The sequence below is a fragment of the Ochotona curzoniae genome, unplaced genomic scaffold (genome assembly GCF_017591425.1).
Source record: "Ochotona curzoniae isolate NIBS_2020 unplaced genomic scaffold, NIBS_Ocur_1.0 patch170, whole genome shotgun sequence".
NCBI classification, from domain to species: domain Eukaryota; kingdom Metazoa; phylum Chordata; class Mammalia; order Lagomorpha; family Ochotonidae; genus Ochotona; species Ochotona curzoniae.
In genome coordinates this window covers 253055-277984 of record NW_024466718.1, presented here as the reverse complement: position 1 = coordinate 277984, position 24930 = coordinate 253055, and the positions used below count along the sequence as shown (strand labels likewise).

The following is a 24930-nucleotide window of genomic DNA, read 5'->3' as shown; positions in this document are numbered from 1 at the left end:
TCTGTGCCCTAATCAACTATGTAAAGATTATATTAAAAAAAAAAGTTCATGAGAAAAGTGTGGGCAAAAATACACCTGTCTGTATATAATAGAGTATTATTCAGTCATTAAAATTGATGCAATCTTATCATTTATGACAACATGTTTCATGTAAACAGTATGCTCATTATCTTGGATATGCTGATTTTTATCATTATATAAAGTGTGTATACACACATATGTATATATATATATAAATATAAGAATAGCACATGGGAGCCCACAAGTATGTACAGTTTTTATGTATCAATTAAAATTTTTGTACCCATTTATTAATTCATGATTAACAAATTGAATATGAAGATATTAATTTTATTCCCTTATCAGTTTCACAATAGAAAAATGCTACCTTGCTTTTTCTAATAAAAGGGATGTTTCAGTAACACACACTCATTGTAAAAAAAAGAAAGAAAGAAAGAAAGAAAATAAGAAAGAAAGAAAGTAAGTAGATAGGGGCTAGCACGATGGCTCCAACCAGTTAATCCTCCACTTCCAAGAACCAACATCCCATATGGGCATTAGTTCATGTCCTGGCTGCTCCACTTCCCATCCAGGTCCCTGCTTGAGCCTGGAAAAGCAATAGAGGACAGCCCAAAGCCCTAGGACCCTGCATCCACGTTGGAGACGTGGCTCCTGGCTTCGGATTGGCTCAGCTCCGGCTGTTGTGGTCCCTTGAGAGATGCACCAGTGGGTGTAAAATCTTTCTGTCTCCCTTTTTCTCTGTAAATCTGCTTTTCCAATAAAGATAAAATAATTTTTTTTAAAAAAAGTAGATAATATACTAAAGTACTTCAAAAAGTTTATAGAAAATATAAATTGAAAGATATATTTGGTGGGCTTGTATTGTCGTAACAAGTGGGTAAGGCTGCTACATATAATGCTGGCATCCCACACAGGCCCCGCTTGCTGTGCCAGCTGCTCCACTTCTGCTCCAGCTCCCTGCTTAGGGCTTGGGAAGAGTACTGAAGGCTGGCACAAGCCCTTGCACCCATGTGGGAGCTCCAAATGCAACTCCTGGCTTCAGGCTGATCAAGCGCTGATAGCTGCCACCCATGGGGAGTCAATCACCAATGCAAGATTTCTTTCTCTGTTACTCCGACTTTTAAAATATATCAATCAATAATTATCTATTCATTAATTTTTAAAGAATTATTCATTTTTATTGAAAATACAGATATACAGAGAGGAAAAAAGTCAGAGAGGAAAAACCTCCATCCTCTGGTTCACTCCCCAAGCAGCTGCAATGGCCAAAGCTGAGTTGATCCAAAGCCATTAACCCGGAGCTTCTTCTGAGTCTTCCACACAGGTGCAGTGTCCTAAGGAGTTGGGCCGTCCTCAACTAATTTCCCAGGCCAGCAGAACCTGGAAGGGAACTGGAGCAGCTGGGATATGAACTGGTGCCCCTATGGAATCCCAGCGCATGCAAGGTGAGGATTTTAGTAGCTAGGCTATTGAGCCAGACCCAAATCCATAAATCTTAAAAAAAAAAAAAAAGATTTAAGTTAGAGTGTAGTTTTGTAGCATAGTGGGTTAAGGCACCACATATGACACCAGCATCCTTTACATGGGTGCTGGTTTCAGTCTCAGATATTCCATTTATGAGCCAGCTTTCTGCTAAAGTGCCTGGAAGTTGTGGGAGGTGGTTCAAGTCCTTCTGTCCCCTTTCACCAGATGGAGTTCCAGACTTTGGCTTCAGTCTGCGTGAGCCATTGCACCTTTCTAGGGAGTGATTCAGCAATTGGAAGATTTTTTTTCTCTCTCCTTTTCTTTCTATCTCTTATATATTCTGCCTTTCAAATAGATCAAATCTTATCTCTCTTTTTTTTTAAAGATAAATTTATGGTTTGAGTCCTGGCTGCTCTGCCCACATGCACAAGTCCCTGATGAGTACCTAGGAGACCCCAGTGGAACTCCAAGCTTTGTTCTCGGGCCTGGCCCAGCTCCGATTTTCGTCTGCATTTGCAGAGTAAATCAGCAGATGGAAAATTTCTCACTTTCTCACTGAATGCCCCATTTAGATAAATGAATAGATACTTATTAAGGACTGAAAAACTCTGAATCAAATTAATGCTTTTAAATTTTTTAATTCATTTTGTTTGAGAGGCTGGGACACAGAGCGTCAGAGCTCTCATGTACTGGTTCACGCCCTCAAAATGCTGCAACAGCAGAGATGGGGCCAGGCCGAAGTCAGAAAGCAGAAACTCAATCCAGGCCCCCTCTGTGCTTGGCAGGGAACCCGGCCTCCTGAGCCACCTCCTCTGCTGCCGCCAAGGGCAGCCAAAACTCAGAGCCAGGTACAGGAGCAAGCATCCCGGTTAGTCCTTTCCCAACAGGCCAATCGCCTGCTCCTCAACTGGATCTTTTGAAAGCACTTTTCCTATGTTTTAAAGGATGCACGCATTCCCCTAGCTTTTGTCAATTACTCCAGAACCTGCCAGAGGGCTGACACATGAACATGCTGCTGTAGGTTTTTCCTCAAGGAAATCTGCATTCTCCTTTTCTAATAAATACTATGATATCCTGTGTCCACCATCACTGAGTTCTACAGCTGCCAGTGTGGTTCAGCAAAGAAGTGCTCATTTGAAGGCGTGTGAAAAGTACACTTGTTATCTGGAAGGAAAGGGGAGATCCCTGGGAACCTCCTGGCTTCCTCACCTTTGGTTTGCTAGATCTGCTAATTATCCGCTTGAAAGGTAAGAAGACCGCCTACAAATTCCTGGGGAGCGGTCACAAGGATGAGAGAGGCTGGGGCCAGGATGCTGCACGCAGCCCCAGGAAGAGCCCTGCTGGAGAGGAGTGTCCTGGGAGGTGTGGCCGTAATTTGCCTGGTGTTCTCAGCACCCGCGTGCTTTCTCTCAGCAAACGTGGGCCCTTGGGGAGCCACTGGGGGATCCTAAGACGAGAAGGTGGGAAAAGTGGCTAATGCTTGATGAAAATGGCTCGTTTCTTTCTTCTCTGGTTTGTTGCTGCCGTGGCATTGCCACTAGTGACCCGCGGGCTGTCTTTGTTGTCGCCCAGCCCCCATGGTGAGGCGACCTGGGAGGGCGGAAATGGCTAGAAGGCTGTTAGGCACACTGTGGAGGCTACGTAATGCCTGCTTTGACTCCATCTTCCTTCTGTTCTGAGTTGGAGCATTGAAGAATACCCTGCATTTACAAGTGTGTTCCTTTAATAAATCAGTTAGGTGGGCTTAGCTGCAAGTTACTTTGGCTTCCTAAATGGTTCTTGGCCTCTCTCAACGTCTTTTAATCTTCAGCTCTTTGGATTATCTCTTTCTTTCTCTGGCTCTATTTTCCTGCCGTCACTTTTTCTTGGGTTGTTGTCTTTTCTCAGCCTTGTTTATTTGAGAAAGGAAGAAGGGATGCCTTGTTACTGGCCACTCAGTGTGAAAACAGCAGTCTCATCTTTATCACTAGGTAATTAAAACAACCAAAAAAAAAAAAAACAGCCGCCATTAAGTAATTTCATCTGTGTAATTTTGCTTTTTAAAGATCCTATCTAGATGAATTACCACCCCATTATAAAATGAAGTACAGCTGGGGAGAGAGGAGGACGATAAACCCTTCTCATGACAATGGAGATCTTGTGGAGGGGTTACAAACAATCATTACAAAGTGACCCTTGAGGAAAAGGACACTTTGGCAACTTACACGCTACAAGTGGTCTGTCAGCACTTTGTCGGGGATGCATTTTCAACCTCTCAGCTTCCCAAGGAACTGACCATGCTACAAACTCGAGCTTGCCAATATTGCCATAAAATTTAAAAACATATATATCAATCAATGCTCAGCTTTCTAAAAACATGATAAAAGTAGCTTTTTTGAAGCCCTGAGATTGCTATTAGATAGATCGAAATAATGCAAAATTCAGCATTCCTGTGGCTGGACAGGTGTCAGCGTGTTAATTTGCCAGGAGATTGACTGTGAGGGAAATATTTGAAGTCAGATAAACAGTTGATATGACTTTGTCTTATGTTTGAAGAAAAGACAGTATGTTGGCTTTCTCAAAACTTCAATCACAGAAGTTTCTATTTCAGTGCTTCATAGACTAGGAAACACATAGAGAATCTTACATGTTGGACATTCTAAAAAGTTTTACATAAATTTAACAGCACGTCCTAGGACAACACTGAAGTAAATATCGTTATCTACCTACTGCCACTGTTAAAAACCAAATCTTCCTTTCACTTTCTAGAACGGTTTAAGGTTCACTGCAAAACCAAGTTCTGATGCCCCCTTCCTCCTCCCAGCACTGCACAGCATCTGCTCTCATATCCCCCAGGAGATTGGTATCAGGACTGCATTGCGGGGGGACCCTTTTGACAACCATATAATGGCATGACTCTGCCACTGCATGACCCTGAGCCAACCCATAGCTCTGAACTCCTCTGTGCACTCACTGTATACCCACCCTGCCTCCCACCGGCAACCACGATTCCTTTTACTTTGTGATGTCATAGTTGGACTCATATAAAACACAGAGTTTTCAGTTTGATTTATTTCACTTAGGATACACTTTATTTTCCTCCACGTCTTCAACAGTATGCTGTATCCCTGATATTCTGTATCAGGAAGCAGGTTCTTCGAGTCCTAGCTGGTTCATACCCAATCCAGCTTCCTGTAAATGTGCCTGAGACATGTCCCTGCCACCCATGCTGCCTCCTGCCTATAAAGTGAACCCGTAGATGGAAGTCTGCTCCCCTACTCCTAGTGTTGCCTGTCAAATAAATAAATAAATCTTAAAAGCAATAAACTTTCATTTATCTACCTACCTAGATATCATACCTTGTATGATATCTAATTTCTTCCTTAGGCTCCTTAGCATATTAATCATAGTTTAAAAGATCCTTGATTTGGTAATTTCAACATCCCTGTCACACCCATCTCTGATTCTGATGTTTTTCTATCTCTTTAAACTGTGCTTTTTCCTTATAGTATGCCTTGTAATTTTTTTTTTTTTTAAAGAGGACATGATACACTGTGGTAAATGGGCCTTTAGTAATGAATGGTAGATGTAGAGAGAAGAAACACAATATATAGAACTCTAATCAGCCCTCAATGTTTTGGTGGATCTGTGCCCTGCACTATGAAGCCCGCGTTTTTCAGTTTTAATTTGGATTTTTTTTTTTCCCTATTATGGTTAAAAACGGTGATAGAGGCTGGGGGTGGGGATTTCTCTCCCCACCTTCAACTCCAGAAGGCTAGAGGTTCCCTTCCCCAGGTAGATGAGACCTGATGAAACTTCAGCAGGCCAAAAGCCTGGCAAAACAGTTTCTGTTGCACCAGGTCCTGGTGTATTTCACAGTGGTTCTTTCCCCTCCCGCTTGCAGGGAGAGAAAGGTAATTTTTCTCCAGTTTTCACAGTGAAGATCTGACAGAGCTCTTAGTAAATCTCACAAAAGCATGGGATCTTTGCATGGCAGGATCTGCCTTGAGTTTTCAACTCAGAGTTGTCCACATGGAGCTTCCCTCAATTACTCAACTAACAGTTCACGTTTTGCTACCCTGGCACAGCTTCTTGAAGTTTTCTGACCATGGGCTTCTATTCGGTAAGCTGTGCTTCTCTGTTATCTATGTCTCTGATTTTCTGGGGAACAGTTTGCTCTGTGACTCCCCTCGGACGGACACAGGAAAGGGCTGGTGATTTTTCAGTTTGTTCATTCTTTTATTTGTTTTTAAGAAAGAGTGGCAACTTCAAAACTCCTTATAGATTGGATTAAAGATTACCAATTGTGCCCCTTTTCAAGATGTGGTGATTTACTCAGAGCCCTCCATCTGGTCCATGGCGGGGCCAGGATTTGGATATAGGTGATTTGGATCCAGATTCTGTGCTCTGAACCACAACACCATTGAGAAAAACAAGCAAGTTAAGCTGATGAAGGCTGGAGGAAAGTGTTTCTTACTATGGGTTGTTTCATTGTCACTAAAATAGAATTTAAAAGCAACTCTCAAATCAATACCAGGAGATTCTAAAATAGGACCATTTTCAGAACTGATGTATGGCTTCAGATAGTCCGTCTAGGAAACACATAGCTTTTATATATAGGAGGCTTATGTAGTTATTTATCAAATGTATCTCAGGCCACTTTTTCAAGTTTATTTGACTCATGATTCTAAAGACTGGGAAGTTCATGAACGTGACACACCTGTTAGGTTTGTGGTTGTGGTAAGGGTTGGTGCTTAATTATAACAGGGAAAAGCACTGAAGAGGAAGATAGCTCACGCAAGGCAGCTAGGCATGAGGGGCTGGCTTCTCTATAACCACCTTCCCTAACCACCCCTGTGAGAAAGGCATTAATCCCTCCTTCACAATGTAATTCCTTTCAAGGGACCAACTTCCCAACATCACCACAATGGCAAATTTTAACTTGCTTTCCAGAGTGGAAAAGCTGTTTTCAAACCATTAGCAGAATGGATGGGTAATGGATGACATCCAAATGATTGTTCCTAATTAATACAGAAGACATTAGTGGCAAAATTGAGATAACATCCTGACTATAAGCTAGAACTCTCTGCCCCATCGAACTCCAGCTTAACTTCATACAGTCCACATTTAGTATGTGCAAAATATAGTGCTGGAAGGTGGGAGTACCCGTACCCAATAAAACATAATTCCAACCACAGTTCAAGAATTCAATACACTTTGCCTCAATCAAATTCTCACTTATAATGCCAAAGAATCTGCAAAGTCCCTTCCAACTCCTGGATCCTGATCTGGTGAAACCCTAAATTTCCACTATTGATTACTAGGACGTTAGAGTAAGCTTATTTCAAAGAGCAATCTAAAGGTAGTGGGGGTTCAGGGCGATGATAGGAAATATTTTCTTTATTTCTCCTCATTCATTCATTCACTGAACACATACTAACTACCAGGCATTATGTGCTTGGAATAAAAATAGAAATATGTTCTCTTCTCATAAAAGCCTATAATCTAAATGATTGAGTTTTTTTAATAGAGGAATTGCACATGCAGTGCTATGTGAATGTGATGCATTTAACTGTTATTGCATCTGGTATAAAATGCATAACATGGAATCAACGCATATTGATTCAAACTTCAGTGCTTCCAGAAGTTGGTGGGAAGCAGCATTCAGTTTTGTAGATGTACTATTTAGAACAAATACTTGCCAACATCAAGATGAAATAAGACAGATACCAATGGACTCACCACTTCTCTTCTTCTACTTGTACTCCCACAGACTGGAACTTACTGGCTGCCTTATTTTCCCCCGCTTTGTCAGGTTCATCAGCATCATCCACCTAAAGAAATCAGAGAAATTGAGCTGCTTGATTTCAGTTAACTCATTTGGAGGACCAGTGTTATAGTTCATCAGGAATATGTTATATTACTGGAATGCTTTGTGATTTGTAACCTATATGTTCAACGTTTGCATGTTTGGTGAAAATCCCCACTACTTTGTTAACGTATTCTTTCCTGATTCTAATAAAATGCTGTTTTTATCCAAAGTTCAGGGTGCTAATCCCTCTGTATTCCTCCAGAGATCTGTATGCATATTCATCTCTCAGTACCCACAGGGACCTGTTCCAGGACCACTGACAGTACAATCTATAGATGCCCAAGTCCCTTACATGAAACGAAATAACATTTTCATATAACCTATGCACATATCCTTTTATATTCTTTAAAACAACTCTTGATGATTACTATAATACACAATGGGGTATACAAATTGTATAAATACTTGTTAGTCTATACATTTTTAAGCAAATAATGACAAGAAAAGTCTATAATATTCATTATGAAACAAATTAAAAATACGTTTTCGCTTTGTGGTTGGCTGAATCTGTGAAAGCAGAACCCATAGACACGAGAGACTGACCTACACAGTTCTCGTGAGCACTGCGTTGGAGGGGAGCATCACAGAAGTGTGTTATTGGAAGGCTTGAATTTGTAGAAAGCAAAAAAACAAAGAAAAAAAGAAAATTCATGTATTTTAACTGTTGATGCTGGATGATTTAGATACTAACCTTTTAGGATAAACTATAGAATTCATTAATTTTCCCTCCATATTAAATATTTGACTTTGAATATCACATTATGGTTTCCAAAACTATATATATATACATATTAAAACTAATATGAAAAAGATATCCACATATGTCTAGCAGTCTAAATGAATGATTAGCCTCAACCCACATTAGAAGTAAATTGTGAAGTTTTTCAGATGTTAGGTTTATTAGGGATTTAGCATTGTTGCTTTTTTGTCCTTTTATATTTAGTACAGTATTTGTCTCTAAAAACAAAAGCAGTTAGTTTAAATTACATACAATTAAAATACAGAGCCCAGTAAGGAAACTGTCGGTACCTCTCTGATGGGCTACAACTCCCACTGAGGAGCATGAGGACCAGGGCTGGGGCAAGCCTGGCTGTCAGGCAGTGGCACTGCCAGCGTGAGTGTGGGCTGGACAATGTGGTTAGTTGGGTTGAGCTAGGCTCTAACACCCATTGATATGTACGAGAGCTGAATGGGATGTGGGACAGACTGGACCAGTATGCTGCACATGTTGGCAAGCACAGGAACCAGGGCTGGGAGTGGGCCTAGTTGGGGTTACAAGGGGTTACTCCAACTAGGCTGTAGTCCTGCTGGTGAACGTGAGGGCTGAGTGTGTAGTGGGCTGGGTTGGTCTGGGCCACAGCCTCCATTGGTTTGCCTAAGAGAGGGGGCTAGAGACAGAATTGACCCAATAATTACAACTACCAGAGTTGTGTAGGCTGATGTGGGTGATGGAATAAGCCAAAGACCCCGTATTGGGTAGCACACAAAAAGTCAGATCTGGGATCACCTCAGATGAGATTTCTTTGGGGATCACCTCAACTGAACTGCTAGACTCAAAACTCCAACCATGGGGAGAATTGTAGGATCTGTGGACTGACCATAAAGTGCATGTGTCAGAACTGGGCTCCTCGGGGGGATAAGATGGAGCAGTGGACAGCATACCCAGATGCACATGGAGGATATGGCAGTCCACTGGGGCCTGCAAAGGACATCTGGTACCATAGCAGAGGAAGGAGGGCAGAACAAATTGGTAACTATCTTAGGCCAGCGATGACAGCAAATATCCAGGCAAATGGAGATTCTAAGGTGGACTATGACAGCCAATGGACCTTGTCTTTGGAGCGGCATTTCAGAACTATGGACACCACCTGAGCAGATCCCCCGGAGAATGCTCCACACTGGGGACTGTGGGATGACATGGGATGTTTGTTCCCCATCCCCGGGGACTGAGGTGGTTGGGAGGTTGGGTGTGGTTTTTACTCTTATCTTCCCACTGCCTGCAGATACAGGAGGAAGAAAAAGAAAATCTGGAAAAAACAGGCTCACCCATTTTCCCTGGTCCTTAACCCTTCCCACCCTGATCAGCTGTGTAAATATCATCAAAAATTAAAATTAAAAAATTTAAAAAAAGAAATAAAAAAGCTAGAAAAAGAAAAAAGAAATAAAGAAATTAGAATATAGGGGTCAATGCAGTGGATCCATAGGTTAATCCTCCACCTTGAAGCGCCAAGATCCCATATAAGTACTGGTTCATGTTCTGGCTGCCTCACTTTCCATCCAGCTCTATGCTTATAGCCCGGGAAAGTACTGTAGAAGATGTTACAACTTCTTGGGCCTCTGCACCCACATAGGAGATCCAGAGGAGGTTCTTGGCTTCAGATCTGCTCAGTTCTGTCCATTGTGGCCACTTAGGGAGTGAATAAGCAGATGGAAAAAAATCTTTCTCTCTGTCTTTCCTCTCTGTAATCTGTCTTTCCAATAAAAATAAATAAATTTTTAAAGAAGTGAAAATACAGACATATATATTATAGATTGTTGCTAGTTTGCTTTTAAAATTTTTAATTTTCTCCTAATATTGTTTACATACGGAGAGGGATGCATGCCCGTGTGGGCCTCTGATCAGGGTAGAGAGGGTCAAGTATGCAGGAAGGTGGATAGGACAAATGCTTTTTGTTTCCTCCTGTGTCCCCAGGGCGAGGAGAGATGGGGGCTTCTCCTTGCTGCCAAATTACATTAGCAATCCAGGGATGGGGGATGGTCATTTGATGATGCCTTAGAGACCCAGATGTGGGGAAGAGTGTTCCAAGGTGTTACTTGAGTGGTTTTGATAGTTCTGAGATGTTGTTGGTTTCATTGCTCCAGAGTTGAGAAAATCTTTCCAAGGTCTATTGGTTGACAAAGTCCACCTTAGGGCATCCACAGACCCAGGAACATATTGCAAAGCCTGGCCAGTGGCGTGGCCCATTCTGTTTTACCTTCCATCTTCTGACGTGGCAGTCAACATCCCCTGGTAGCCTGGCTGAGCTGCCTGTCAGATCCCTCGTGTGTATCTGGGTCTGCTGTCCACTACACAGGCATTAACAGCTGAGGAACCCCAGTCCTGATATATGCAGTCCAAGGTCAGGTCATGTATCTTGTGTGCTCCCCAGTGGAAACTGCAGCTTAGTATTGGAGTGCTCCAAGTTTCCCTACCATGCCTGCTCCCAGTGCTGGATCCCACATGTCCAGTGGGTATAGTGCCCTGCTTGGCATGTCTGCCCTCAGTTCTTTCCTTTCCATGTGCCATCGGGTGCTACAGCCTGACCCTACCCAGTCTCCTCCCAGCCACAGCTCTCTTGAGTACCAGATGGGTTCCTGTCAGGTGAGTTCTGTGGTCCAGTCTAGACTCAGCGCATCACCACGCTCAGCTGTTCAGGTAAACCAGTGGGTGCTGCAGTCCCACAGAAGTGAGCCCACAGTCCCCTATAGAATCTGCCTCCAAATCCAGTTCTCTTGCATTCTGGTAGGTACTGTGGCCCAGTTGACATGGTCCACCCGCTGCTCCAACCCTTGTAAGTGGGTATTGCAACCTAGTCTAGCTAGGCAGGTTCCACTAGCCCCAGCTTTTGTGTGTGCCATTGGGCTGTAGGTGATGCTATTTAGTGTAGCCCAGGTCTCCTATGTGGGCGACTGCCTTGACTTGACCCAGACATGTCTTGTGGTTTCCCTCCTCTAAAGACCACTCCATCTCAGCTCCTCCGCCTACCTGTGAGTGCAGGGGCCCAGTCTGTATAAGATTCTGGAAGTCATGCCTCCCCTGACAATCATGCCCTCAGCTGCTCCCACTCCAGACCCCCTTCCCCAGGCAACCTGCAATCCTTCCCACAACTGCCTGGAGGCCAGGATGCTGTCCCGGCAGGCAAGGTGTTCCCTGCCTTCCCCACACATCTTATTAAAAAAAAAAAAAAAAAGGGCAGAGGCGGGTGGGGGGAGGGAGGAGTATAAAGAATAGGTAACTATGCTGGCATACCGGTGTAGTTAACACAAATTTGGCATGAACCAGGCTCAGAGTGCCTACCAGCTACGGCTGCTTTCTCCCAGTAGTGTAACATTTCCCTAGGTACAAGGCCCACTGTGATTTAGATCTAGGTAGACATTCATAAATGATCATTATTACTAAAATTATGTAGGTGGGATCACACATACTTTTCCTGAGATTTGCTTCATTTACTAACACTGTCATCATCTGAGTCTTTTGCTATGTCAGTGTATAGCTGGACGCCAGTTCCTTGGTGGCTGCATGAATATTTCCTTTAATGACTATTTAAACAACATCATAGTGATATACTCTTTTTTGCTATCGTACATAGTGTTATAAATAACATCACCTATGTATCTTTAGAAGAGTTATGCAAGTGTTGCTTGGAAAACATTCTTAGAAGTGGAAATGGAAGACACAGAGCACACACAACTCTAGGAAGCATTATTCAATGGCTCCTCCCTAATGCCACAGCGAAAAATACCTAATGCTTCTTGGTTTTCTTTGGTTGATTATATCCTTTGCTTGTTTCTGCCTCTACCCAAAGTGAGATTTGAAATAAGTAAATAAGTCTTCTTTTAAGAAATTCATGTTCATAGGATTCTATTTCGTGATGCTAAATCCTTCCTTTTATACATAACTGCAATTATTTTCTTTATCATTAATCTTTTAAACTTTGCCCTTCGTTGTAGGCAATCTTTTACTATGTAACCATACCTAGCTTTAATGGTTTGAAAAGGACTCACCTTGAGCAAGTTTTTAAAAGTTCTCTTATGTTTACTTTTGTGCTTTCACGTTCTTGGCAATTTTGCTCTTTCTTTGGGATATTTACATCTTATCTCTCTCGCTTTGTGTCTTGGCTAAGACAGGCAAGTGAAACTGAATCAGCTTGTGAAAACAAAGGGCAACAGTTGACTTCTAACTCTGGAATATTTCTATCAGGTCCCTCCTTTAAGCAGGAATTTAACTGGCTTCTGGCCACAATTGGAGCTATATAGCGCTGGTGGTCCCCCATGGATCATTTTGAATGCATTGATATTTGAAATGACTTCTGAATTTAGCTGAATACTGTTATTTTTTAGTTTCTATCTGGATATCAGATTTTGGTTTTCAAAGGCTAAGTTAACTTTTAACTTCTGGGCTATATACTGCTTGTTAATAATATATTATCTTTATTATTTTTTCATTGGAAAGGCGGATATACAGAGAGGAGAGACAGAGGGAAGATCTTCCATCCGATGATTCACTCCCAAGTGAGCCGATACTATGCCGAGATTCTCCCACAGGTTCCCAAAGCTTTGGGCCGTCCTCGACTGCTTTGCCTTAGAACTGGTGCCCATATGTATATTATCTTTAAAAAAGGCATACCTGCATTAGTTCTTAGATTTCACAGCATTGCCTGTAAGCATGTTATTCTGTAATTATTTTTCTTCCGATTTTTTTAGAGTTTCAATATCAGAGTTATATTTACTTGACAGTGCGCATCTTCACTTTTATTTACAAAATAGGAAGTATTTTTTTTAATTAAATGTTGCCATAACCTTTTCTGTAGAATCATCCACCTCTGCACTATTTTAGGGAGATTTTTTTCTTTCTTTTTTTGTTTCTTTCTTTTGTACTAGCATATCAACATTTAATGCTTAATTATAAGCTATTTTCTCTAGTTTTTCCTTCATGTTTGCCTTTTCATTTCCTCTTCCAGCATCTGAGGGGAATGGAGGAGATAAGAGGAGAAGCCACACCCAGCCTCTCAACCACCCCAGCACCCAGGGATGGGGAACAGCCACCCCACATCAGCCCAGAGTTCCAATGTGGCATACGCTCTTGGGCAGCCAAGTGGTTTCAATAGTTCTGAAATGCTGTTGATCTCACTGACCGAAAGGATGAAAGACCCCTTGCAATGTCCATTGACTGGCACAGTTGGCCTTAGAGTCTCCATTCGCCCAGGTTTTTACTGTCATCTTTTAGCTGGGGTAGTTGTCCAACTTGCTCTGTTCTCCATCCTCTGCCCTGGTCCCAGTCGTCCTCTGCAAGCTCCAATGGGCTGCCAAACACTCCGTGTGCCCGTGGGCCTGCTATGCACTGCTCTGTCTTTTCCACTGAGGAAAACAAGCCCTCCCAGAGGGGACCAAGAACCCATGCCAGGCGACTCGGGCCCTGTTTGCGGAGATTTTTGTTGTTTTTACTATTTTTGCTATTTATTTTATTGTTGCTAGATTTTTTGTCCCAGCTTTTTAATTGCTCCTTCCTTCAGTACCAGTAATTTCCATAAATGTCTGTTATATCTTGCGTTTAAATATGCCAGCATTGGGGCCTGGCGAGGTAGCCTAGCGGCTGAAGCCCTCACCTTGAATGTGCCAGGATCCCATATAGGCGCCGGGTTCATATCGTGGCAGCCCCGTTTTTCCATCCAGCTTCCTGCTTGCAGCCTGGGAAAGCAGTCAAGGACGGCCCAAAGCCTTGGAACCCTGCAGCAGCCACTTTGAGAGTGAACCAGAGGATGGAAAATCTTTCTCTCTGACTCTCCTCCTCTCTGTATATCTGGCTTTCCAATAAAAATAAATAAATCTTAAAAAAGTAATCTCTCTTAAAAAAAAATAAACACGTATACCAGCAATAAATTGTAACAAGGCTCTTGTAATTTCCAGACGGTCATGCCCTTCTTCCGTAAGTAATTAGTGGCTTGAAGTTTCTCTTATTCTCAGACTTGCCTTTCATTTGCTCTCTGTTCAGAACCAGTTCTCAGGAGTCAATTCTACCGGATTTGCCATCGCCAGGCTCTGTTTCCGTTTCTAGTGCACGCATCTCCACTCTCACCATGATTACGTTCTTCCTGTTAGTTTTGTGTTTGTTTTCTTTGTCAATTGTGTTTTGGATTTGGGATATTTCTTCATCATTATGACAGAACACAGAGCTATAAATTCTTTTCAGACTGCAGCTCTGGCTAAGTGCGCAGAAACGATTTACAGAACTTCCACTGTCATTCCCTTCATAGTCATTTTGAATTTCCTCTTCCATTCAAATGTTATTTAGATATCTTAATATGTTCAAATGTTGGATTTTTTTTCTATTTTATTATTATTATTATTATTATTTTATTACATTGCATCATGAGACACAGTTTTACAGGCACTGGGATTCCCCCCTCCCCTCTTTTATTATCTGTTTCATTTTCATGCATTATGGTTGGAAAATGTAGCTAATTCGGGGGCAAATGAAAAATTTAGATAATTTCTTTAGCTTTAGCTTAAGCTAACTTAAGCTAAGTGAATCAGACGATGGAAGACCTTCTCTGTCTCTCCTCCTCTCTCTATATCTGACTTTCCAATAAAAATAATTATTAAATACATCTTTTTTAAAAAGATGTAGCCACTAATTACTTATGTAGCCCATGTTGCAGGGTCTGCGTTCGGCACCCGGCTCCTGACTCCAGGTTCTTGTTGATGGTGATCAAAGGAGGCAGTGGTGATGGCTCCAGTGGCTTCCCATTTGGGGCGCCTGGATTGAGTTCCAGGCTGTGAGGTTCAGCGGGCCCAAACTCAGCCTTTACAGGAAAGTGGGGATCTATGGGTAAAAGCTTGCTCTCTGTCTCTCTCTCTCTTTGGGTCTGCCTCTCTTGTAGATAATTAACATTTAAAAACTGTTAGATATATATGTGTGTCTATATATATTTACAGATGGACAAATAATAAAGGAAATGTCTGAATCTTTTTTAAAAAAGATTTATTTATTTTTGGGCCTGTTGCAGTGGCCTAGTGGATCAACCCTTGCCTTGCATGCACCAGGATCCCACATGGGCATTGGTTCGCGTCCCAGCTGCTCCGTTTTCCGTCCAGCTCCCTGTTTGTGTCCTGGGAAAGCAGTAGAGGATGGCCCAAGGCCTTGGGATCCTGCATCCAAGTAGAAGACTTGGAAGAAGCTCCTTTCTCCTGGCTTTGGATCGGCTCAGCTCCCGCTGTTGCAGCCACTTGGGGAGTGAACCAGCGGATGGAAGACCTTTCTCTCTCTCTGTGAATCTCTTTCCAATAATAATGAATAAAATATTTTAAAAGAAAAGATAAAATAACATATTTTTAAATAAAATGGATTTATTTATTTTTATTGGAAAGGCAGATCAGATTTATGGAGAGAAGAAACAGAGAGAAAGAGCCTCCATTTGGTTCCTTCCCAAATGGCCTCAGTGGCAGGAACTGAGCCAATCTGAAGCCCAGAGCCAGGAGCTTCTTCTGCATCTTCCACACAGCTGCACAGGTCAAGGATTTGGGCCGTCCTCCACTGCTCTTCCAGGCCACAAGCAGGGAGCTGGATGGGAAGTGGAGCAGCCAGGACTCGAACTGAGACCCATATGGGATGCTGACGCTTGGAGGTAGAGGATTAGCTAGTTGAGCCATTGTTCCAGTAAATCTGCCTTTCCCGCAAAAGTACATTTATTTTTAAAATCACTGCTGGTGTTGCCCATGACTTTGTGATAATGGCATAGAACTCTGCTGTAAATCTGAACCCAGCAGTCCTCCCCCCGCCCCAGCTGGTGCCAGTCAGCACAGCCCCGGGACAGAGTTGGACTTAGGCTTCAGTGTTGTCTGGAATCATAGTGCTGAGAGATATTCCCAACTCATCCTAGACTTTCTCTCTTCATTAAAAAAAATTTTTTTTTTAAGATTCCTTTTATGTGTTTGAAAGGCAGAGTTAAAGAGAGAGAGAGAGATTCTCCAACTGCTGGTTCAATCCCTAAATAGCCACAATGGCTGGGGCTGGGTCAGGCTGGAAGCAGGCTCCTGGGACTTCATCTGGGTTTCCCACATGGGAGGCAGGATCCCAAGAACTTGAGCTGTCTTTTGTTGCATCTCCAGGTGTGCTTGCAGCAAGCTGGATCAGAAGTGGAGCAGTTGGCATTCAAACTGTCACTCTTACAGATTGCTGGTGTCCCAAGTGGCAGCCTAACTCACTGTGCCACAGCTGGCCCCCTCATGGTAGGGTTTTCCTTTTTTTTTTTTTTTTTTTTAAGGATTTATTTATTTTCATTGGAAAGTCAGATATACATAGAGGAGGAGAGACATAGAAGATGATCTTCCATCCGATGATTCACTCCCCGTGACCACAACAGCCAAACTGAGCCAATTTGAACCAAGGAGCATCTTCCAGGTCTCCCACATGGGTGCAGGGTTCCAAGACTTTGGACCATCCTCGACTGCTTTCCCAGGCCACAAGCAGGGAGCTGGATGGGAAGCAGAGCCTGCTGGGATTCAGACCAACGCCCATATGGATTCTGGTGCATTCAAGGCGAGAACTTTAGCTGCTAGGCTACCTCGCCGGGTCTCATGGTAGGTTTTAAATGTACTTGCACATGGAGGAAAACAGCTCATGTTTATCATGATCATGCAAATGCATTCTGCAGATTTATCTGCATCTCAGGTTTCCATGCAGTACATCTCCAAGTTACGTTCTTTCCACAAAGGAAGGCAGGACAAGGTCAGGGGCTTCTTCCTTGTTTGCACCTCCTGCTGGCATCCCTCAGCATCCCAGGGTGCAATGGCTGCAGCTTCCTGCTCCCTGAGGCAGCGGTCCCAGATGCCCTGCACCCCTCAGAGGTCCCAGTGGGCTGGACATACGCCATCATTCTTCTGACCCCCTAAGCCCGGTAACCTCACCCTTCCTTCTCTGTCTTATCAAGTCTAGGAGTGGTGAAGACTTCTTGCATCTTTTACTGCTCTCACAGCCTTCCCAGACTTGTGTAACCAATTCTGTGTATTAAACTGCCTCCGTTGAAGTCACAATCCTGGCTTTTGATTTCCTCAGCTAGATTCTAATCAATTCCATATGGCTACATGCATGAAAATTAAAAATGCTTTGGATGGCAGCCAAAGTAGCATGTTCCAGCTTTATACTGTAGGGTAACATCAAAGTGACCCAGTGAAATGTTTTGCAAAAAAAGGCAAGATAGATCATTTCCTAAGAACAAAGACCCTTCATATATAGAGAAAAGAAGAAAGAAAGGAAACAGGGTCATGAGCACTAGAATGGAGACTCAACTTCTTCTTCCTGGTTCAAAACTTACCAAAGGGGGGGTATGTGCGATGGAAACATCACACTCCCTCATCACACATCCCTGTGGTAGGGGTATCAGCTTTCTGCCTGGAGTCCTGGCCATTCTGAGCTTCAGATCCAGCTTCCTGCTAACATACAGAAAATGACCCCAGTACCTGGGCCCCTGATACCCACGTGGGAGATCCAAACACAGTTCTGGGATTCTGGATTCAACTTGATGCAGCCCTGACTATTATGAGCACTGGGGAAGTGAACCAGCAGATGGAAGATCTCTCTTTGTCTTCATCTTTGTCTCTGTCTCTCACTCTGCCATTCAAATAAATAAATAAGTCCTAAAAAAAAAAAAAGAGAGAGAGAGAGAGAGAAGAAAAGAAAGACCCTGCCCTGCCTCCCTAAACTGCCAGCACCTTTGCATCAAAGGGTTACCATCTTTTTCCGTGAGCTGTAGGCAACTGTCCAGGTTGCCTTGCTACGGAAATGTTACACTGCTGGGAGAAAAGCAGCCAGTAGCTGGTGGGCATTCTGGGCCTGGCTGGTGCCAAGTTTGTGTTAACTACACCAGGGTGCCAGCATCGCTGCTCATTCCTTTCTTGTTTGTCTATTTTGTTTTGTTTTTATAGATATGTGGAGAAGACAGGAAACAACAAGACAGAAAACACCCCCCAGACCCCCCAGATGGAGTGGGGCTCCAGACTGCATGGGGAACAAGGTCAGGGTCATGTTAGAGTGGGAACAGCTGAGGGCATGCACACACAGAATAGGAGAGGAATGACTTCTGGGATCCTCCGCAGACTGGGCCTTGCAGGTAGGTGAGGGGGCTGAAACAAATAGTTTAGAGAGGGGAAACGGAAGGTTTGTCTGGGTCAGGCCAAGGCACCTGCCCACGTGGGAGACCTGGGATAGGCTGAAAAGCATCACCCGTAGTCCATTGGCATTGGCAGAAGCTGGAGCTGGGGGGCACACCTGGCTGGACTAGGCTGTAGTACTTGTCCACAAGTGTCAGAGCAGGGGGGTGGGCCATGTCAGGCTGGGCCACAGCACCCACCAGATAGTGAGAGAACTGGATCTGGGGGCAGATTCTATAAAGTATTTGTGGGCTGGTTTCTGTGAGACTGCAACACCCGATGGTTTATGCAGAGAGCTGGGGGATGGTGACGGGTTGAGTCAGGCTAGACCACAGAGCTCACCTGACAGGAACCCACCTGATACTCAGGGGAGCTGTGGCTGGGAGGAGGCTGGGCAGACCAGGCTGTAGCACCCACTTGCACGCACAAAGGCCAAGACCTGGGGATCGCTGCACCTGTTGGCATGCATGGGATCTGGGGCTGGGAGCAGGCCTGATAGGGAAATGCAGGGAATTCCCCAACTAGGCTGAAGCTTCTGCAGGGCAGTACAAGAGTTGGGCTAAGGCGAGCCAGACCAGGCAAGTCTGTAGCACTTGTCAGCATTTGTGTGGGCTGAGTCTGGGGACAGGCTGGGCAGGGCCAAGCTGAGTATCCACTGGCATATGCAAAAGATGGAACTGAGGGCAGATCATGCCAAGCAGGGCCACTGCACCCATCAGCACTTGTGGGACTCAGGGCTGGGAACGGGCCTGCAGGGGAACTCTGAGGACTTACCTGCTGGGCTGTGGTCCCCACTGAGGCTGTGGGTGGAGGTTGGGTAAGGCTTTAGCACCCATCAATGTGTGTGGGGGCTAGGTCTGGGGATAGCTCAAACTGGGCTAGGTTCCAGCACTTGCAGATGCTCTTGAGGCCAGAATGGGTGTGGGACAGGCAAGGCTAGGTCTTGGCACCTGCTGGTTCACATGACAGCCACGTCTTGGAGTGGCAAGGCTGTGGCAATCACCAATAAGAGCAAGAATGGGTACAGGCCAGTTGGGCTAAGCCACAGTACCCACCAATGAGTGCCAGGACTGGGAGGCCAGTCATGCAGTCTGGGCAGAAGCACTTGCTCGCACACGTGAGATCCACTGCTGGAAGTGGGACTGACAGGGGAACTTGAGGAATGCCTCTGTTAAGTCATAATTCCTGCTGGTGAGTGTGAGGGCTAGGGTCGGTCTAGATCAAGTTGGGCTGCAGCACCCATTGACATATATGTGAGCAGGGTCTGTCCACAACACACACTTGCATGAGCAAGAGCCAGGATGGAGTGCAGGACAGGCATGGTTGGACCACAACATCTGTCAGTCCACATTAGACCTGGGAGTAAGCCAGGCTGAACTAGATTGCTGTACCTGCTGTGAAACGGGAAAAGGCTGGGCTGAATCTGATACTGAATGTTGAGATTGGTTATGGGCCAGTACAGACTGGGCCGCAGCACTTGCTGGCACATGCAAGACCTAGGACTTAGTCATGCATGTAGGAATGTACATGACTCCCTTGCAGGGATTCTGCTTCTACTGGTGAGCGTGAGAGCTGGGACTGGGAATAGGCCAGGCTGGGCTAGACTGTCACACCCTCCGGAGTGATTCAACATGGGTGAAGGGTAACCAGACTGGGCCACAGCACCAGCTGTCAAGCACCTAGGCCAGGCCTGAGTATGAGAAGTGTGAGTCATGTCAGGCTTGACTACAGTACCTCCTGGCAGGCACAAGCTCCAAGACAAGGAGCATGCCTGGCAAGAAAAATGTGGGCACTCCTCTGCTGGGCTGCAGCTCCAGCTGGTGAGCATCAGAGCCATGGCTGGGGGCAGGCCTGCTGAAGGGTGCCATTAGGCTGTGGCACCCACTGACTGATACATGTGAGGATTGGATCTGGCAGGCTAGTTGGGTTGGGCCACACCACAGAACCTGTTGGTTCATGTGAGATCTGGAGCGGGGGCAGAATTGACCAAGCTGTATCCACCACTATGTGTGTTGGCTGGTGCAGGAGACAGACCACACCTGACCCTGAACTGGTGGGCACACACAAGAGTCAATCTGAAGTCACCCCAGGCAAACGGGGACCCTGCAATGGACTGCTGGATACAGATCCCAGCCATAAGGAGAAAAAAAAAATCACAAGATGTGTTGTCTGGTCTTGCAATGTATGCAATGAAACTGGGCCTCCTCAGTTACTGATGCCCATGCAGTGGACAGCAGACCCAGATACACACGAAGGATGTGACAAGCAGCTCAGCCAGACCAGCAAAGGAAGTCAATTGCCCTGTAGGAAGATGGAGAGCAGAACAGGCTGAACAATTCTCCTGGCCAAATTTTACAATATGTTCCTGGGTCTGTGGATGCACTAAGGTGGACTTTGTCAACCAATAGACCTTGGAAAGATTTTCTCAACCCTGGAGCAATGAAACCAGCAACATCTCAGAACTATCAAAACCACTCAGATAACACCTTGGAACACTCTTCCCCACATCTGGGTCTCTAAGGCATCATCAAATGACCATCTCGCATCCCTGGGTTGCTTATGTTTTTGACAGCAAGGAGAAGGGGACACAGGAGAAAAAAAATTGAAGCATTTGTTCCACTCATCTTCCTTCAAGTCTGACCCTCCCCACCCTCATCAGGTCCACATGGGTAAAACATCGCTCTCAATTATGCAAACAATATTAAAAAGAAAATTAAACTTTTGAAAAAGAAAAATAAAAGCAAAAGAATCCCACAAAGTATCAGGATATTAGCATCTTTTAGCTCTGGTCATTGTGTGCAAATTTCTCTCTATAACTGATCTTCTTATTTAGATCTCATTGCTGACAGATGTTCTCTTATATATAATAGCTAGGGTTGTTTGCTTCAACTTACAAAGTGGGTTTCACACTTTTCGAAAGAAATCGCAGGGTAAATATATCTGTTTTAAAAGAAACTGATCCCATCCAAAGCAGGAGAGAGAATGTCAGTGTGTTTGGCTAGTGGAGGGCGAGATGATTGAGAAAGCTACATCTGACAGTGAGGAGCCCTGGTGTGCCGACCCTGTGCTTGCTTAGAGCCCCGCGCATGTGGTCAGGCCCCGCGTGAAGACATTTTCAACAACTGTGGTACCCTAGGAGACAACATGCTGCTTTATGACACCGTAGCTATCTTAGTTGGTGTCATCACATCCTACAATATTCCCACAAAAACACCCCCCCCCCGACCTGTGTGTCTCAGAAGATGTCCCTGCATTAAGTGGTCTATGACATCACATCACTTAATTTTTTAAAGATTTATTTGTATTGCAAAGTCAGATATACAGAGAGGAGGTGAGACAGAGAGGAAGATCTTCCATCTGATGATTCACCCCCCAAGCGATCGCAATGTCTGGAGCTGAGCTAACCCAAAGCCAGGAGCCAGGAGCCTCTTCCAGGTCTTCCACACGGGTGCAGGGTCCCAAAGGTTTTGAGCCGTCCTCGACTGCTTTCCCAGGCCACAAGCAGGGAGCTAGATGGGAAGTGGGGCTGCCAGGCCCGATTAGTGCCAGGCCTGATCTCTAAGCATTTTTAAGTGTGCCATTCAATGATGGAAGCACACTCCTGTTCTTGCACAATCATCAGCATTTGCCAGCTCTAGAATTTTCCCTTCAGACCTGGCGTGATAACCTAGTGGCTAAAGTCCTCGCCTTGAACATGCTGGGATCCCATATGGTGCTGGTTTGGGCAGTTGAGGACAGTCCAAAGTTTTGGGACCCTGCACATGTGTGGGAGACCCAGAAGAGGCTCCAGGCTCCTGGCTTTGGATCAGCTCAGCTCCAGCCATTGCGACCACTTGAGGAGTGAATCATTGGACAGAAGATCTTCCTCTCTCTCTCCTTCTCTCTGTATGTCTGTCTAATAAAAAAAAGTAAATCTTTCCAAAAAAAAGATTTTTTTCCCCTCATCTCAAACTGAAACTTTGCACCCTTTAAAAATAATTCCATAAGAAGGTAGATTTTTGGAAATTCAGTTGTCCAAACAATCCTGTAAGGGATAAATGAAGAAACCAAGGATCGGGGTGGTGGGAGGGAGAGACGGGTGAGGTGTGGGCCCTGCCTTTGGGCCTTCACTCCCACCGTGTCATCCACTTCCAAGTCCAAATGTGACAATGTCTTCAGGGAAATTCAGCAACTTGTGCCATGGCAACCCAGGAATTATAAAAAGATTTGTGACTCACTGCTACTAGACAAAGCTAAATCGCCTTTAAAGGTGGACTTTTCAAAACAGACTGTGAAAATACTGTGAGAAGTGCCTCATGCCTGCTGTCTAGATGTGCCTAGGAATGGTTCCATGTGGGCAGGCTTACTGGAGCTCAAACAGAAGCTACAATTCAACGGGCACCTGCTGAACGATACTGCACAGTAAGAATGAAGAGAAAAAAAAAATCATTTTGACAGAAGGAAATCTCTAGCAGGGTAACCCAAACTAAACAGTAGTTTAAAAAAAAAAAGGCAGAATCAATTTTATCTGAGACAGACAGGAAACAGTGACCCGAATCGAGAAGCCTGCTGAGCTGTCTACTGCACTTATGAAATGCATGATTAAGTAGCCAGCAATCGGGCTGTGGCCCCTGCACATTCCTCCCTGGTGATGCTGGGAGCTGAGTTATTGCTTTCCACACCACCACTCACTCTGGTCTTGCTCTCCCACACCCAGGAGAAATGACTCCCATTTTTTTCCCACCGGGTAACTCAGTGGGGTTGAACAGACTGTAACACAACCGACAACTGAGGTGACTTCGGTGTGCCTCCTTCATTGTTGAGGATTCAAATGCACTTTACATTTGAATGTACTCACATTCTTTGAATTATCTTAGAGTTTGAGTCATACATTGAACTTTGATAACAACAATAATAAAAAGCTGCTAGTTACACCGTCTATAGACATAAATTCATCCATGGTTTTGGACCACATCCAACTGCAGGAAGCCCACAGCCAGTTAATGTACAAATGCAGTCATACTGTGGCTCTATCCTCCTACGGGCCAACACAGAGACTCTTCCTCACTTGTGGGTTCCCGTTTCAAACCCAGGAAGGGAGGTAGTTACCTGGATCCCAATGGAGAGGCATCGGTTCTTCTTAAAGTCTTTCTTCCTGTCCTCGGTGGTGACCGTGGCGATGGTGGTGGTGGTGGTGACGGTGGCAGTGTTATTGCCCATGTGCTGGCTGGCAGGGCCATGGATCTGGGCATTGGCGGCTTCGATGGCGGCAGTCAGAGCCTTCATACTGTCCAGGCTCTCCGTGGAGTTGCTGAGTCCAGACTGGCTGATGATGTCCCCACGCTGGCCCTGGCCGTCCATGTAGGCATCTTGCGCAGATTCTGTGCTACTCTGGGCTGTGATAGAAATGAAAGGTTTCGTGGTAGTTCTGGGTGGGACTGGAGGTGGAGTCTTCTTATATGTTGTAATGCAAGATGACACTGGAAGACAGTGAAAACAAAGACACTGTGATTTCTGGGTGGGCTTCCAGATCTGATATTGTAACTGACAGCCTTTGGAACCAGGGGCACACACAACAGCATTACAACACTGGATGTGGAGACAAGTCCGGTGACAGACACGGAAGACCCCTGCTTAGCTGGGACACCTGGACCTCCCATGAGGTGATATCCCACAAAGGTAAGGGGCGACATCCACCTCTGAGATGGAAATTCCCAGGAGACGTAATCAACCATCTGCAGGAATCTGCCCGGGCAACAACATGGTATAAACACGTGGATAAAGTGTGGTGCGTCTCTACCTTCTCAGGAAAGTGTTAACACGCACTTCAGGTTAGAAAGAGTGTCACATTAGGGAAAATCCTTGTGGCTGAGAACATTGGGGAAAAAAAGCAGAGAGAGTAAAGGGACTACGTGTGCTGACCCTAATGACAAGGCTTGGGGTCCCAGGAGCGAGCGCAGCAAGTTCCTGCAATGCACTTCAGTGAGAGCCATCACCCCACCCTCTTTCCTTCTCTCATTCCACTTGGCTGTGTTTCTGTCTTCTCCACTCTGTCGCTTGACCCTCCCACCCTCTTTCATTTCTCTGACAGGTGCTCATTGTCCATTTTTGTTGTGAACCTGGGTCTGTTTGTGAAGCAGGGCTGCTTGCTGCAAAGGGAGTGCACCACATTTCCCTGTTGTACAGAAAGCCTGGCATTAGAACTCAGTCTCGGTGTGTGTGTTTGGCCTGTATGAGCCTGTTTCCTGATGTGCTTCCCTTTAAGGGGTCTGGATGGAGGACACGCGGGTCCATGCGTGGTGTGGACTCGCCGAGCTTTCCCTGAGAGTCCATCCAGCACGGCCCCTAACCCTTCTCCCGGCCGACTGAGTGCAACCCTGAGGATCTTAGAGTAAGCTTTCCACATGAGTTTTCTGCTTGCCATTTGTGGAGTGTGATTTAACAAAATAAAGGTCATAAAAGATCTATTTAGGTTTCTGAGTGGGAACTCCCATCGGTGAAGAGTCAGTTCTGGGGGCTTGTTTGGTCCCCTTAAAAACTTTTTCAAGGAGAGATGTTTGGCTTGGTGATGGAGAAACCAGTTTAAGATGCCTTTGTCTGCCGGTAGAGTGTCTGGGTTCGGCGCCTGGCTCAGCTCCAGATCCCAGCTTCCTGCGAATGCAGAGCCTTGGGAGGTCAGCAAGCTGTGGGTCAAGTAGTTGGGTTCC

At 45.0% G+C, this 24930-nt stretch overlaps 1 protein-coding gene across 10 annotated transcripts in view; it reads right to left on the bottom strand.

Annotated features, from left to right (window-relative positions):
* LOC121166533 (disks large-associated protein 1) overlaps window positions 1–24930 on the bottom strand; it is a 316740-nt gene that overhangs the window by 42864 nt on the left and 248946 nt on the right. For 7 of the 10 annotated variants that reach the window (XM_040995705.1, XM_040995704.1, XM_040995707.1 and 4 more), the window contains 2 exons: window positions 23333–23703; window positions 7207–7298 (listed from right to left, as the gene is read on the bottom strand). In XM_040995705.1, the coding sequence (XP_040851639.1) occupies window positions 7207–7298; window positions 23333–23703 (463 nt within the window). The remainder of the gene's footprint in view (window positions 1–7206; window positions 7299–23332; window positions 23704–24930) is intronic. The other 3 variants (XM_040995706.1, XM_040995714.1, XM_040995713.1) reach the window with 1 other exon arrangement.